This window comes from Cherax quadricarinatus, chromosome 80 (assembly GCF_038502225.1).
Source record: "Cherax quadricarinatus isolate ZL_2023a chromosome 80, ASM3850222v1, whole genome shotgun sequence".
NCBI classification, from domain to species: Eukaryota; Metazoa; Arthropoda; class Malacostraca; order Decapoda; family Parastacidae; genus Cherax; species Cherax quadricarinatus.
In genome coordinates, this window is record NC_091371.1 from 4,557,046 (window position 1) to 4,574,064 (window position 17,019).

Here is a 17,019-nt window from a genome sequence, read left to right on the forward strand (position 1 = left end):
AATTCCATGTATCCTTAGTTTTACTACCTTTCAACCTACCCAATGCCTCATCTATTTCCTCCATACTCACCTTTCAGCATGCACTACATCCTTCCCTCCTTTTTATCACCCACATTTAGCATTTTGAAATATTTTCTCAGTCTCTATTGTCTCCAACTCCCTAACACCTCAAATTTTACCCTAAACTTTCAAGTCCATTTTTTCTCACACTTTTTCTTATCCTGTTTCCCTCCTTTTATTCTCAGTAAAATCTGGAGAGTCATTTATTCTTTCCCTTGCTGTTTTGCATTCTCACTAGTCTTTCAACTCTATTTTTTTCCTCTATGTACAGTGGTCACTTGAGTTGTGATATTAATTTATTCCAGAAGATGTATCATATTTCAAAACTACTGTAACTCGCCTTCACTCATTCCAAGACCCCGAAAATACAAATTTTACTGAACCTTGGATTTGTGTGCCTGCAAGTTATATCTGTGAAGATATAACTTGCAGGCACTGTATCTACCTTCATCTGCTGCTCTCTTATTTACAATAACAATCTCTCCATCTCTATAATAATTTCCCTGTCTTTTTTTCACTAGCTTAGATTTGTCAACCACTTTAATATTCTTTATTTCCATTTGCTTGATATTAGCATAAATGGTTGATTGTGGAAACCTATACTCACACAATAATTTCTTACTTGATCTTCAGAGAAGTGGTCTGTTTACTGTGAACTTTAACCCTTTGACTGTTTCGGTCGTACGTTTACGTCTTATGAGCCAATGTGTTTGGCGTATACAGTATATACTCGAAAATTCTAGCGGCTTCAAATCAAGCAGGAGCAAGCTTGTAGGCCCACATGTGAGAGAATGGGTCTGTGTAGTCAGTGCGCGCAGTATAAAAAACCCTGCAGCACTCAGAGCATAATGAGAAAAAACTCCGACCGTGTTTCTGGATTAAAACGCCGACTTTGAGGTCTATTTTCGTATCGTATCTATAGTTGTATTCTTGTTTTCTTGGTCTCATTTGATAGAATGGAAAACATATTATAGAAATAGAAGTGATTTTGATTGGTTTTACTAGGAAAAAGATCTTGAAATGGAGCTCAAAGTGGCAGAAATGTTTGATTTTTGCCGACATTCTAGAGTAAAATATGTCATTGTCCAATAAATGTCCAACTAGTTATTCTAATATGCAGTCACAAATGGATTGACGTCATTTATACAATTATTACAATATTGCAGTAGTCTGCATAATAATAAATCTTCTGTTTTTTGTGTGACTAAAAATTCAAAACAGAAAGCAAGAGGATTATAACAGGGGCCTGGAGATTTGACTGATGAACAAAGAAAATGTTACTTTTAGTGCCAGTAATGTCTGCATTGTTCATTCTGGACCCTATTTTGAAATTGACTATCTTTTTAATTTGTCAATTTCTGACCACTTTATTGGGTAGTTGAAATCAGTAACTGGGTGGCTTCTTGTACTCAGTTGATAGAACAAATGAAGTTCTAAAGAAACAGCTATGAATTTGGTCGACTGGAACAATGGAATTGGCTGAAAATAGGGCTCAAAGTGGGCGAAATCGACGATGCGTAAATGTCGCCGAGGTCAGTAACTTTGCAAGAGCATAAATCCTTAAGTTTTCCATCAAATTTCGTATTTTGGTGTCATTATCATTGGGACAAGATTCTCTATCATTTCATAAGAAAAAATCATTTTTTTTTTTTCAAATACTTTGCAACAGCAGGAGACTTCAGTATTTGGGGTTGTGACAGTCAAAGGGTCAGGATGACTTGGTAATGCAAAAGATGGTGTAATTATTGAACAAATGCAGTTATGAACGGTAAAAAATCCAAAGTCAGTGTGAGCAACACATATGGTAGCTTCAAACAGAAGAGGAAGCAAACTGTATTACAAACTCTGCTACTGGCTGAGATGTTACCATACAGACATTTAACCCAGCTGCTGACTGACTACTAAGCTACTTTCACTGACCCCCACTCCTACTGTCTCAAATGTTGCCCAAGAGGCAAGCTACTGCATCACAGGTTGGCTAAGGTCCACCCACACAAGAAGTAACACTCCCATTGGCAGAGATATTGCCCAAGAGGCAAGCTACTACATCGCTGGTTGGCTGAGGCCCGCTCAGATGTTCTGACAATAATAATATTAATAATTTTTATCCTAGGAAGTAGGTTGGTAGACAGCAACTGCCTAGGGAGGTACTACAGTCCTGCCGAGTGTAAGATGAAAGCCTGTAATGGTTTTACGTGATGGTAGGATTGCTGGTGTCTTTTTTCTGTCTCGTATACATGCAAGATTCCCGGTACATCTTGCTACTTCTACTTACACTTAGGTCACACTACACATGCACATATACAGACTCCTCTGGGTTTTCTTCAATTTTCTTACTAGTTCTTTTCTTTTCTTTCTTTTTTTTTAACAAGTCGGCTGTCTCCCACTGAAGCAGGGTGACCCAAAAAAGAAAGAAAATCCCCAAAAAGAAAATACTTTCATCATCATTCAACATTTTCACCTCACTCACACATAATCACTGTTTTTGCAGAGGTGCTCAGAATACAACAGTTTAGAAGCATATACATATAAAGATACACAACATATCCCTCCAAATTGCCAATATCCCAAACCCCTCCTTTAAAGTGCAGGCATTGTACTTCCCATTTCCAGGACTCAAGTCCGGCTCTATAAAAACAACCGGTTTCTCTGACTCCCTTCATTAAATATTACCCTGTTTACACTCCAACAGCTCATCAGGTCCCAAATACCATTGATCTCCATTCACTCCTATCTAAAATGCTCATGCATGCTTGCTGGAAGTCCAAGCCCCTCACCCACAAAACTTCCTTTACCCCCTCCCTCCAACCTTTTCGAGGATGAACCCTCCCCCACCTTCCTTCCCCTACAGATTTATACACTCTCCATGTCATTCTACCTTGATCCATTCTCTCTAAATGACTAAACCACCTCAACAACCACTTTTCAACCCTCTGACCAATACTTTTATTAACTCCACATCTTCTCCTAATTTCCACACTCCGAATTTTCTGCATAATATTTACACTACACATTGCCCTTAGACAGGACATCTCCACTGCCTCCAACCGCCTCCTCGCTGCAGCATTTACAATCCAACCTTTAAATACTGTTCACATATATACTTCAATGTAAACACTTGATCTAAACATCTCCCTACCCAATCTAAAACATCCTTGCTCATCCACAATCCTACATTCTGTCTTACCTCTAATTCTTTCAATAATAACCCTACCGTATGCTTTTCCCTAGTATACTCAGTAAACTAATTGTTCTTGTTCTTGTTTATTTCCTATCTCCATGGGGAAGTGGAACAGAATTCTTCCTCCGTAAGCCATGTGTTTCGTAAAAGGCGACTAAAATGCCCGGAGCAAGGGGCTAGTAACCCCTTCTCCTGTATACATTACTAATGTTAAAAAAAGAAAGTTTTTTTTCTTTTTTGGCCACCCTGCCTCGGGATACGGCCTGTTTGTTGAAAGAAGAATAATTTTTATATGTACAAGTACATGATACAACTATTACAGACTTTCCTGACATCCCTGGCATACTGTCAATAAAAAACCTTGGTTATGAAAAGCATTTCAGGCAACTTAGGTTAATCTTGTTCCATAGGATGGAACCTACAACAGTGGGCTAACACCCAGGTACCTTCTTACTGCTAGGTGAAAGGGGCAGCAGTAGGTGTAAGGAAACACACCCTACATTTCACCTGTACCAGGATTGATCCTCAGACCTGTATGAGAGGTGAGGATACTATCAAGCAAACCACAAGCACCTGCACTATCTTGTATATATCGTAACTCAAATTTATCATTGCAATTCAAAATTAAATTCCTCAATGAGCATAAACTGTAACTCAAAAGACCACCATCTATAATATGTATCTATAAAGCTACATACTCAACTATTGCTACTGGACATGCCAGCCTCTTCTCACTGAGGTAGGGTGATCCAAAGAAGAGGAAACACTTTCACCATCGTTCTTTCAATCACTGTCTTGCCTGAAGCATGTTGACAGCTCAGTTCAAATGACCCTCTGAACATTCTTATTAGGGATGGAACAACAATTTTTTTTTTGCTGATACCAATACTCAGCTTTAAGTGGGTACCAATACTCATTAATAATACTGATACCATCAAAATTAGCCAATACCAATGATACCAATACTTTAGCATACCACTAATTCTTATAATCCTAAGTGCTAAAGGCTAGTCTGAGCCTAATACAGCTGTAATATGCCTGGAATGCATCTACTGAATACAGCAAAGAGACACCACTATACCATTTAACAATTCCAGTAATACTGTATAACATTTTTACACAAATAACCCACATGCAGAAGACAAACTTATGACAAAATTTTGGTCTGACTTAAACCATTAACTAGTTATTTATGTATTGCTCCAATCACAATACTGTGTTTATTTCTTCTATATAACATTTACAGTATATTCTTTTTAGCTTTAAATTTACCTAAAACCCAGTGTAAACTGGCCTTTGTAATAACTCTTAATCACTGGGATTTTCAAAACCCAAACACATCTGAAGTAACTTCTAGACTGAAATGAATCTCATCTACTGAACACATTAGTAGATGATGCAAAAATCTAATGCAAAGTATGAAACTAAAAAATTGCAAAAATTTTATAAGAATATTTTGACAAATTTAGTAAATAATGAAAAATAAAAAAATGGAATATTATAGAAATTGCAAATTCCACATAATGGAAAATGATATACAAAAATGAGCCAAAGAAGAATATATTGTAGATTGTGTGGAAAGAATTTATCGTCATCCTATTGAGGCAATTCTAAATAAATTTCACTACAAATTTACACCAATACAGTACTGTAGTTAAGAGAATCTTAAGCAATGTTACTAAACTTTAGGACAGCTCAGTAATACATGGATGAAGAATGGGAATAAACAGTCATATGTTGGTATCTGCACAGAAAGAAACAAATAAAAAATATATATGCAATAAAATGTATTCAAGAATTAAGAATTATGAGTTATAAACAAGACTGAAGAAAATACTTTCATGCAAAGACAGGAGAGGAGAAACATAACTACACCTAACAAGTGCAAGAAGTACAATAAAGATTTTTCCAGAAAACAAGTGGTGGATATAACAGAATACTGCTAACACTAGTGAAATAGACATGCTGGAAAACAAGCTTTGCTTGGGATTATGTTTTGCATTATAGAGTTTCATCATACTCCACACATAGCAAAACTTTACCCCAATAAAACCTTCTTTTGCAACATGTGTATTTTCTTCACATGTGGTGGACAGATGGGGCAGAGGTGGTGGTACAGCCCCATGTCAAGCTTTATCATGCTCCAGACAGAGCAAAACTTTGCCCCAATAAAAGTTTGTTCTGCAACATCTTTTTTTTCACATGTGGAAGACAGATGGGGTAGAGGCGGTGGTACAGTATAGTATGTCAATCACTGGAACCCTTAAAAATAACTATGATAAATTAAATAAAGAAAATAAGAGACCATGTGCATAAGCTCTAGTTCTGAAATTGCTGTTAGGTACAGTAACTACAAAAATTAAACACCTGATCTTTTACCTCTGGTAATTTTTTTTTTTTTTTTTTTGTTTGTATCTATGACTATGACAAGTGAGAGTACAAGCAGGCCAGATGTTATGTACTGATGTTATCATTAGTGCATTAGTGAGCAAATATAGCACCTACCATTTCCAATCATTTAAAATGATGAGGCTTAACTTCCTACTGCATTAACCAAAAAAAAAGTTGAGAATCCCATATGTATACCATGAACTACAAAAGGAATCTCCAGACATGTCTGATATATTTATTTCTAAAGCCACTTCTGGCTTCAGGAACATACAATGTTTCTAAAGCTGTGGTGGCTTTAGGCATACAGTTTGCATCTGAAGCAGCTGGTGGCATCAGGCACATACAACAATGTTTCTGAAGCAGCTGGTGGCTTCAGACACACGTTTGTTTGTGAAGCAGCAATTGCTTCAGGCACAAACAACTGTTTGTTTCTGAAATAGCTGGTGAATTCAGGCACAGACAATGTTTTTTTCTGAAGCTGCTGGTGGCTTCAGGTACACACATGAGAATAGCTTCCCCTACATACAACACTCTTGATGAAGCAACTGAGGTTACTTATTTCATCTTGTGAAATCCAAGGTGGCTTAGGGATAGCTAAAGCTTTCTTAGGCTTCACATAAACATGCAGTCACAATCATACTTACCGTGGAGATGAGTGAGGTTTATCTTTATCTTCCAACGAACCACTGAAATAATGAAGAGGCCTTATTGGCAGGAATAAAAGGAGTCTGGTGCCACACAGAATACGATGGACTATGTCTCAAAACATTAACGTTACTAATATTGATTGGTGAGGAAAGAAGACGTTAAAAATAAGTAGCTCTAGAATGCATATTTGACTTTGGATGGAGGCATTACAAATAAACCACCCAGGACTAGTGTTTAGGACATGTGGGAGAATAACTCAGGACAAAGCAAATTCTGGCACACTTGAGGAGAGGATGCATTTATCTGTAGGATTAAGACTGAAGCTAGGCAATTTTATCTTTGTCTACATTGAATTAGAGGTATGACAGAGTCCTTGCTTGATGATGATATATGTTATGGAAAGATACATGGTGCACTATTAATAATCAATAAGATGGCTGAGACATAAATGTGAGATTTCAGATTACCAACAGATTCTGAGGTAGAAGAAAAATGAAAAGATATGAGGGCTAGCAGATCTTTATTTTTTTTTAAATACCTGCACTGTAATTTAAAAGAAATCAGAAATATGAAGAATATTTAAACAAATCACTCAAAAAAATAAATTTATATATACTAAACATCATACATTTTAACTTAAAAGTGTATATAAGAATAAATGGAGTGTCAACTTCCACCCATCTCCGTCCAACCCATAAAAAAAAAAAAGTGGCCTTATGAGTAAGCAGTGAAAAATCTGCAGGGCAATTATATTAATAAATGTGAATAGAATAAAAGTTTTCAGTATAAGAAAGCATAGGAATACATACATACAGTCAAACCTCGGTTTTCGTATGCCCTAGTTTCCGAACGATTCAGTTTTCAATGACTTGTCGAAATTTTGTCCCAGTTTTTGGACATCCACTCGGTTTTCATACAGTTGAAAATAGTCTGTGCCAAACTCGACTGCCTGCCCGTGTGACTCGGGCACTCATTTCCCGGAATCGAGCGCCCACACAAAGTATCCCATGCATTCGTGACTCAGTCTGCTTTTGTTTCCCGTTGAGTGAGCATCACCTCGCATGTTCATCCGAAACATTTCGTAATAATATATTGTTTTTAGTGCTTGTTTATTGAGTGCGACTGCTAAATAAGCCACCATGGGGGTCAAAGAAACTTCTGAGTGCCAGCCCTTTGATAAAGAAGACGAGAAACATGATAGAATTCAAGAAGGAACTCGTAGCAAAGTATGAAAGTGGTCAATGAAGTGTTTGGCCCAAGTGTGAAACAATACTTCTTGGAAAATCAATTGCCACTCAAGTGCTTCCTGGTAATGGACAATGCTCCTGCTTATCCTCCAGACTTGGAAGACCAATTGTTGGAGGAGTTTGTTTCATCACAGTGAAGTTATTGCCCCCTAATACCACTCCTCTCATCCAGCCCATGGACCAGCAGGTCATTTCAAACTTCAAAAAACTCTACGCCAAAGCACTATTTCAAAGGTGCTTTGAAGTGACCTCGGACATTGAACTGACCCTAAGAGGTCTGGAGGAATCACTTCAATATTCTCAATTGCATAAGCCTTATAGATAAGGCTTGACAACAAGTGACTTCCAGGATGATGAACTATGCTTGGAGAAAATTGTGGCCAGAATGTGTCCTCGAGAAGGATTTTGAAGGGTTTGTGGCTGATCCTGATGACCCCACACCTGTTGTGTTATCTACTGTGTCTTTGGAGAAGTCCATATGGGTTAGATGTGAGTGGCCAGGATGTGGAAGAGTTGGTAGATGACCACAGGGAAGAGCTAACCACTGAAGAGCTGCAAGACCTTCAACTGGAACAGCAACAGACCGCAGTTGAGGAAATTGCTTCAGAGGAGGAGGAAGAGAGAATGTGCCTTCTTCAGTGATTAAGGACATGTGTGCAAAGTGGAATGAGTTGCAAAGTTTTGTAGAGAAATATCAACCTAACAACGCTGTTGTAAGCCACATCTGTAACATGTTAAATGATAATGCTTGTCCCATTTTAGGCAAATCTTAACCCTTTCAGGGTCCAAGGCCCAAATCTGGAGTCATGCACCAGTGTCCAAGAATTTTCAAAAAAAAAAATTGTTATTTTTTCTTATGAAATCGTAGAGAATCTTTTTGTGAAGGTAATAAAACAAAAAGTACGAAATTTGGTGGAAAATTGACGAAATTATGCTCTCGCGAATTTTGATGTGTCAGCGATATTTACGAATGGGCGATTTTGCCGACTTTGACTCCCATTTTAGGCCAATTACATTATTCCAGTCAACCAAATTCTTAGCTATTTCACTAGTATTACTTCTATTCTATCGATTGAGCACAAGAAATCGCCAAGTCAACTGTTTCAACTACAAAATAAAGTGATCGGAAATTGTTAATTTGGCCAATTTAACACAAAGTTCAAAATATTCCAATTTCAGAATAGGGTCCAGAATGAACAATGTAGGCATTCCTGGCACTAAACTAACATTTCCTCTGTTCATTAGTTATGTTTTGAGGCTTTACAAATAAATTCCATTTTGATTTTTTATTCACATAATGAATTTTTATTCACACCAAAAAATAGAAGATTTACTGTTATGCAATACTGTAATAATTGTATAAATATCATCACCATATTTGTGAATGTATATTAGACCCACCAGCTGATGTGTATTAGACGTGTGAGGTCGTTTGTTTACTCTTGAATATCGGCAAAAATTTAACATTTCTGCTACTTTGAGCTCAGTTTCAAGCCATTTCCAGTGCTAAAACCAATCAAAATCATCTCTATTTCTGTAATATGTCTTCCATTCTATCAAATGAGACCAAGAAATCGCAAATACAACTATAAAAAACATACGAAAAAACACTGCAAAGTTGCTGTTTTAATCGAAAAATCATGATTTCATTTTTTTCTCTCATTATACACAGTGTGCTGCAGGATCTGTTTTATGTGGTGCACACATACCACATAGATGTATTCTCTCATATCTAGGCCCAAATGTACCACTCACAGTTTATCAGAGTGAGCTGAGCTCATGGCGTAGATCTACGGTTTGGACCCTGAACGTAAAGCCGTAGATCTACGGGACGGACCCTGAAAGGGTTAAAGAGACGCCAGAAACAGACGCTCTCAGGACAGATTTTTTGTGCGACAGGGGTCCAGTGACTCTCAAGCTGGTCCTAGTGCCAGTAAAAGACAAAGAAAGGAAGTAACACTAGATATGGCCTTGATACCTGAATTCTTTATGGGCGGGGATTCCTCTTCCAAACAACAACCTCTCCTCCCTCTCCCCTCCCCGCCGTCTTCCATACATCAACAAGTCTTCAATAAAGGTAAAAGTGATGTTAAATGTTGATTTATCCATTTCATTAATCTTTTTTTTTTTTTTCAACAAGTCGGCCGTCTCCCACCGAGGCAGGGTGACCCAAAAAAGAAAGAAAATCCCCAAAAAGAAAATACTTTCATCATCATTCAACACTTTCACCACACTCGCACATTATCACTGTTTTTGCAGAGGTGCTCAGAATACAACAGTTTAGAAACATACACATATAAAGATACACAACATATCCCTCCAAACTGCCAATATCCCAAACCCCTCCTTTAAAGTGCAGGCATTGTACTTCCCATTTCCAGGACTCAAGTCCGACTATATGAAAATAACCGGTTTCCCTGAATCCCTTCACTAAATATTACCCTGCTCACACTCCAACAGATCGTCAGGTCCCAAGTACCATTCGTCTCCATTCACTCCTATCTAACACGCTCACGCATGCTTGCTGGAAGTCCAAGCCCCTTGCCCACAAAACCTCCTTTACCCACTCTCTCCAACCCTTTCGAGGACGACCCCTACCCCGCCTTCCTTCCCCTATAGATTTATTTGCTTTCCATGTCATTCTACTTTGATCCATTCTCTCCAAATGACCAAACCACCTCAACAACCCCTCTTCTGCCCTCTGACTAATACTTTTATTAACTCCACACCTTTTCCTAATTTCCACACTCTGAATTTTCTGCATAATATTTACACCACACATTGCCCTTAAACAGGACATCTCCACTGCCTCCAACCGTCTCCTCGCTGCTGCATTTACCACCCAAGCTTCACACCCATATAAGAGTGTTGGTACTACTATACTTTCATACATTCCCTTCTTTGCCTCCATAGATAACGTTTTTTGACTCCACATATACCTCAACGCACCACTCACCTTTTTTCCCTCATCAATTCTATGATTAACATCATCCTTCATAAATCCATCCGCCGACACGTCAACTCCCAAGTATCTGAAAACATTCACTTCTTCCATACTCCTCCTCCCCAATTTGATATCCAATTTTTCTTTATCTAAATCATTTGACACCCTCATCACCTTACTCTTTTCTATGTTCACTTTCAACTTTCTACCTTTACACACATTCCCAAACTCATCCACTAACCTTTGCAATTTTTCTTTAGAATCTCCCATAAGCACAGTATCATCAGCAAAAAGTAACTGTGTCAATTCCCATTTTGAATTTGATTCCCCAAAATTTAATCCCACCCCTCTCCCGAACACCCTAGCATTTACTTCCTTTACAACCCCATCTATAAATATATTAAACAACCATGGTGACATTACACATCCCTGTCTAAGACCTACTTTTACCGGGAAGTAGTCTTCCTCTCTTCTACACACCCTAACCTGAGACTCACTATCCTCATAAAAACTCTTTAGAGCATTTAATAACTTACCACCTATTCCATATACTTGCAACATCTGCCACATTGCTCCTCTATCCACTCTATCATATGCCTTTTCTAAATCCATAAATGCAATAAAAACTTCCCTACCTTTATGTAAATACTGTTCACATATATGCTTCAATGAAAACACTTGATCTACACATCCCCTACCCACTCTGAAACCTCCTTGCTCATCCGCAATCCTACATTCTGTCTTACCTCTAATTCTTTCATTTATAACCCTACCGTACACTTTTCCTGGTATACTCAGCAAACTTATTCCTCTATAATTTTTACAGTCTCTTTTGTCCCCTTTCCCTTTATATAAAGGGACTATACATGCTCTCCGCCAATCCCTAGGTACCTTCCCCTCTTTCATACATTTATTAAACAAAAGTACCAACCACTCCAACACTATATCCCCCCCTGCTTTTAACATTTCTGTCATGATCCCATCATTTTTTTCTGTATGTAAAACTATAGTTATTCTCTATAAAATTTATTTTTTGTTAATATTTTTGGGTGTCTGGAACGGATTATTTGGATTTACATTATTTCTTATGGGAAATATTGCTTCAGTTTTCATGATTCAGTTTTTGTCAGACTTTTTCGAACAGATTAATCATGAAAACAGAGGTTCCACTGTACTTAATATATTTGTTGGAAATACCAGGATGTATGATACAGTGGTAGAGAAATGAAATACTACACTTGCAGGGAGCTCTTATGTACAGAACCATTGCAGATGTTATTACTACTGTAGACGAGTTGTTAACAGTGTAGTGGTGCTAGGTTTCAATTAGGATGCTATGTATAAGTAATATGAAAGGATGTGCATCACTATGAATATCCTTAGCTTACTTTCCCATATTTTTTTTAATCACAAAAGGTCTTTCCCCAGTGACAATGGAAAATACAGTAATGATTAAGATGAATTTTTTTTATAATGCTTAGGATGATCAAATTTATAGACAGTAATTCAAAGGCATATATAGATAGATATACAAATAGCAGTAGTAGTAGGTTGGTAGACAGCAACTGCCCAGGGAGCTACTACCATACTGCCAAGTGAGTGTGAAACAGAAGCCTGTATTTGTTTTACATGATGGTAGGATTACTGGTGTCTTTTTTCTGTCTTATAAATCATGCAAGATTTCAGGTATGTTTTGCTGCTTCTACTTACACTTAGGCCACCCTAACATGCATGTACATATTTATGTATACACACACATCTGAGTTTTCTTTGATTTTATCTTAATAGTTCTTGTTCTAATTGCTTTTCCTTTCACATTCATGGGTGAGTGGAATAAGAATCTTTCCTCCGTAAGCCATGCATGTCGTGAAAGTCAACTAAAATGCCAGGAACAATGGGCTAGTAACCCCTCTTCCCATATAGCCTACTAAAAAGAAAAAGATGAAAACTGTTTGAATGTGTGTGGTCGTAGTGCAAATAATAAAAAGAGATGATTGTGGATGTTATGAATGAAAAGAAGCTGGATGTCCTGGCTCTAAGTGAAACAAAGCTGAAGAAGGTAGGAGAGTTTCAGTGGGGAGAAATAAATGGGATTAGGTCAGGGGTTTCTAATAGAGTTAGAGCTAAGGAAGGAGTAGCAATAATGTTGAAGGATAAGTTATGGCAGGAAAAGAAGGAATATAAATGCATAAATTCAAGGATTATGTGGAGTAAAATAAAGGTTAAATGTGAAAAGTGGGTTATACTAAGTGTTTATGCACCTGGAGAAGAGACAAGTGTAGAGGGGGGAAGAGAGATTTCGGGAAATGTTGAGCGAGTGAGTGGGGAGTTTTCAACCAAGTGAGAGAGTACTTGTGGTTGGGGATCTCAATGCTAAAGTGGGTAAAAATGTTGTAGCAGGAGTAGTAAGTAAATTTGGGGTGCCAGGGGTAAATGGAAATAAATGGTATAAAATACCAACACAATGGAAATATAAACACACATGCAGTATAATGTGGTCCTTTATTGATGTTTCATCAGGGACTGCAGTCGATGGGCATCAAACATCTTCAACACACCCAGAGAAGACACTGCAGAGAAGAGATACAAAGTCCTCCCCACCAACTCCATTGCCAAACACGTTTCCAAAATCTTTTCCAATACCTCCTTCCAAGTATCTACTTCAACCACCACGGCCATCAAGGACATTACAAAATAATAGACAGGACAAGCTTCCATCCTCTGCAGGAGTGTACATAATCCCTTGTAATGACTGCAGCAAATTATACGTGGGCGAAACATCAAGAGACCTCCAAACACGTATTTCAGAACACCAGTACACAGGCAGATTTGATGATTCAAGGAATGCCTGTGTTCAACACCTAAATTCTCACAACCATTTAATCAACTACAGAAACGCAAGACTTATCGCCAGAGAAGATAACACTCAATACTGAAGAATCCTGGAATCATCACTTATCTCTATATCCAGCAACTTCAACCAGAACAACAGCTTCCATAACATGGCTGAACCCCTTGCCAAGAAACTTCTTCATTGCTATCTCACATAAGAAGATAAGAATGGAGAAGGTCTGCAGAAGGTCTACTCATATACTTAACCACTCTCTCTTCCAAGCTACCCAAGGTATTAGACTCTATAACCCTACTCAGTAGACTGTCACATGCAGCATTCTCCGCCTGACCCAGCACTCTCAACCTGACTTCATCCTATAAATAGTCACGTACCTTCCACCCGGGTAGATCTGTTTGTGACTTGATAAAGCCCACTGTGCAGGCGAAACGTTGTCAATAAAGGACCACATTATACTGCATGTGTGTTTATATTTCCAGGGGTAAATGAAAATGGAGAGCATGGGTTCTAAATGCTTCAGCAAGGAGGAGGCTGGAGGCAGTGAAGATGTTGTGTCTGAGGGCAATGTGTGGTGTATATATTACGCAGAGAATTCGTAGTGTTGAAATTAGGAGGAGGTGTGGAGTTACTAAAAGTATTAGAGGGCTGAAGAGGGATTATTGGGGCGGTGTGATCATTTAGAGAGGATGGCACAAAGTAGAATGACTTAGGGAGTGAATAAATCTGTATGGAAAGGAAGACGAGGTAGGGGTCATCCTAGGAAAGGTTGGACGGAGGGGGTAAAGGAGGTTTTGTGGGTGAGAGGCTTGGACTTCGAGCAAGCATGCATGAACGTGTTAGATAGGAGCAAATGATTTTTTGGGACCTGACGAGCTGTTGGAGTGTGAGGGGATTCAGGGAAACCGGTTAGCCGGACTTGAGTCCTGGAGGTGGGAAGTACAAAGCCTGCACTTGAAAGGAGTGTGGGATATTGGCAGTTTGGAGGGACATCTGAACTGTCATATCTGAGCGCCTCTGCAAAGACAGTGATTATGTATGAATGATGGTGAAAGTGTTGAATGATGATGAATTTTTTTTTTTCTTTCTTTTTGGGTCACCCTGCCTCAGTGGGAAATGGCCGACATGTTAAAAAAAAAGAATGATTTGCTCTTTTATAAGCTATCTTTAAATACTTACTTTGAGTTACTGTAAGATTTCAGTAAATTACTTTTGATAATCTATGAGACTTTGTAACTGACATTCTTCTGCTAATTAACTTAGTTAACCATGTTAGGTCGGTGCACTCGTATCAATGACCTTTTCCGATTATATATTAAAAACTGAAATAATCAATACAAAAATACTTAAGTTTTATTCCTTGACTAGATATATTCTATGAACACTAAGGAATGTAAAAGAAATGTACATTATCTTAACACTAGGTATCTTATGAATCAACCCATCAAATAGATTTGTATCACTAAGAGGGCCTGGCACACCATGTATCTGTTTATGAAATATTGCAAGTCAATCAGGGCTTCTACACAAAATTTATATGCCTCATTAACTTCTATTGTGAGAGCACTGTGCATCACTGTGCATGACTGAATTCATACGTTACCAATTAATGAAATGATGGTACAAGACCAAGAGCATTTTCAGATACTGCATTTTACTTCTAAAACACAATAACACAATAAATTCAGTCTGGAAGCATGTTAATACCCATTTACAGTAAATGCATAAAATTGCATTTGGATGTTGAATGTATATTGGTAGTTATAATGCACTGGAACTTCTCCAAAAAAATACAGAATAAACTAGTAAAACCTGAAGCAATGAAGTCTCTTACAGAGAGATGAAAAATAAGAGAATTCAAAGACAAATAACGTAACTGTGTCTCGAGGAAGGTATCTACCAGAACCAACATCCATATCAATATATAAACTGAAAATACATCACTGTTGCCAAAAAAAAAAAGACAAACTGCATCTAATTAGCACAAAAATATAGAAACCCTAAAATGACTCTTTTGCCATTAAGGCTCTATGCCAAATTACACAAAAACATGGCTCATTTAAACTGTGATGTTCATGCACTTCGGGAGACATCCAAGGAGTTAGTGACAGGGAACTTTGTTCCTATGGATTATCCTACCTTGGTGGAAAATGGCCAACATGATGTACATGGTTACAGATCTGCATATGGTGCAAAAACTGGCACAACAGACCGATATGAATGTACAGAAAAACAAAGAGAAGGATTATGTAATGATCATCACATCTTCAATTAGGCACTCAAAATTCACAACAAAATTTACAGATAACTGATGCTATTTAAGAAATGCTGTTGGAAGAATCGGGAATTAGCTGTCTTACCCCTAAACTTAATAAAAAATTTTGGGCTGGAATTAAAAGGTAATGACAAGGAACATTTTTTTTTTTCAACATGCCACCGAGGCAGGGTGACCCAAAAAAGGAACACTTTCACCATCATTCAACACTTTCACTATCATTCACACACAATCACTGTCTTTGCAGAGGCATGCAGATATGACACTTATGATGTCACTCCAAACAGCAAATACACGTATTCCAAGCCCCTCCTTTAAATTACAGGCATTGTACTTCCTACCTCCAGGACTCATGTTCAGCTAACTGGTTTCCCTGAATCCGTTCACAAAATATTACCCTACTCACATTACAACAGCTCGTCAATTCAACCTAGAGGCATAAAGACATATAGACAAGATGTGTAAACTAACAAAATGGCAGAATGTACATCAATGGTTAACATGGACCCAAAACCACTCGTTTCAAGAAAGCAATGAATACATTTAAAAACTCCAGATCTGCAATTTTGCCTACCTTAGAAAAGGCTGTTAGTATATACAAGTGCATTAAAGAGCATCATCATCAGCATAACATTTTTCTTTGCTGGAGACAAAATACCAATTACATAAAATCTCTATATACAGTACTTTTTTTTTTTTTACTTATCTAAACTTTACCTATTAATTTAAACACAATGCTCATCAATATCCCAAGCTCCAGTTGTTTACTTCAATGAATACTGTAACCTACTTAACGTCTAGGAATTTCGTACACTGGAACCTCGGTTGTCAAATGCCTTATCACACAAATCAGTTTTCGAATAAGGAACTCGAGACAAAAATGTCCTGGTTTTAGTACATGCTCTTGGTTGTCAACGGACAACGTGAACAGAACAAAGCGGCTCGCCAGACAATGTGTCAACAGTATGGGTCTCAGTCAGTATACTTAACTTACTTGCATGCTGTAAACATCTCGAGCTTTTATTGTGCATCTTGTGAACTTTTTCTTTTGTTATTTTGCAGTTTTGATGCAATTTTTTTTACTGTACACAGGAGTAAAACAACAGCAGGAAATGTAACCAGTCACTGAAATCATTACTGAATAATGTCTGTGTCCAGGTGAGAAGGCAGAAAATACAAGGAAAAACAAATTCCAAGTTAAGTTTGAAAGAATTAATACCATAATATATGACAATAATTTAAGTTTGAAAAAAGTATATAAATATCTACTTTAACCTTATCAGTGTCAGTCCCATTGAAGTCAGTGTTGGTCTTGTAGTATGGTGCCATGAGCTCAGCTCACTGAGATAAGCTGTGAGCAATAAATTTGGGCATAGATATGAGAGAATGGGTCTATGCGGTAAATGTGCACCATTTTTTTTTTTT

At 37.7% G+C, this 17,019-nt stretch overlaps 1 protein-coding gene across 4 annotated transcripts in view; it reads right to left on the minus strand.

Moving 5' to 3' along the window:
• drk (growth factor receptor-bound protein 2 drk) overlaps positions 1-17,019 on the minus strand; it is a 145,960-nt gene that overhangs the window by 43,528 nt on the left and 85,413 nt on the right. For 3 of the 4 annotated variants that reach the window (XM_053796482.2, XM_053796481.2, XM_053796483.2), the window contains one exon: positions 6,277-6,318. The exons of the other annotated variant lie outside the window; for it this stretch is intronic. In XM_053796482.2, coding sequence (XP_053652457.1) covers positions 6,277-6,318 — 42 coding nt within the window. The remainder of the gene's footprint in view (positions 1-6,276; positions 6,319-17,019) is intronic. 4 annotated transcript variants of the gene reach the window in all.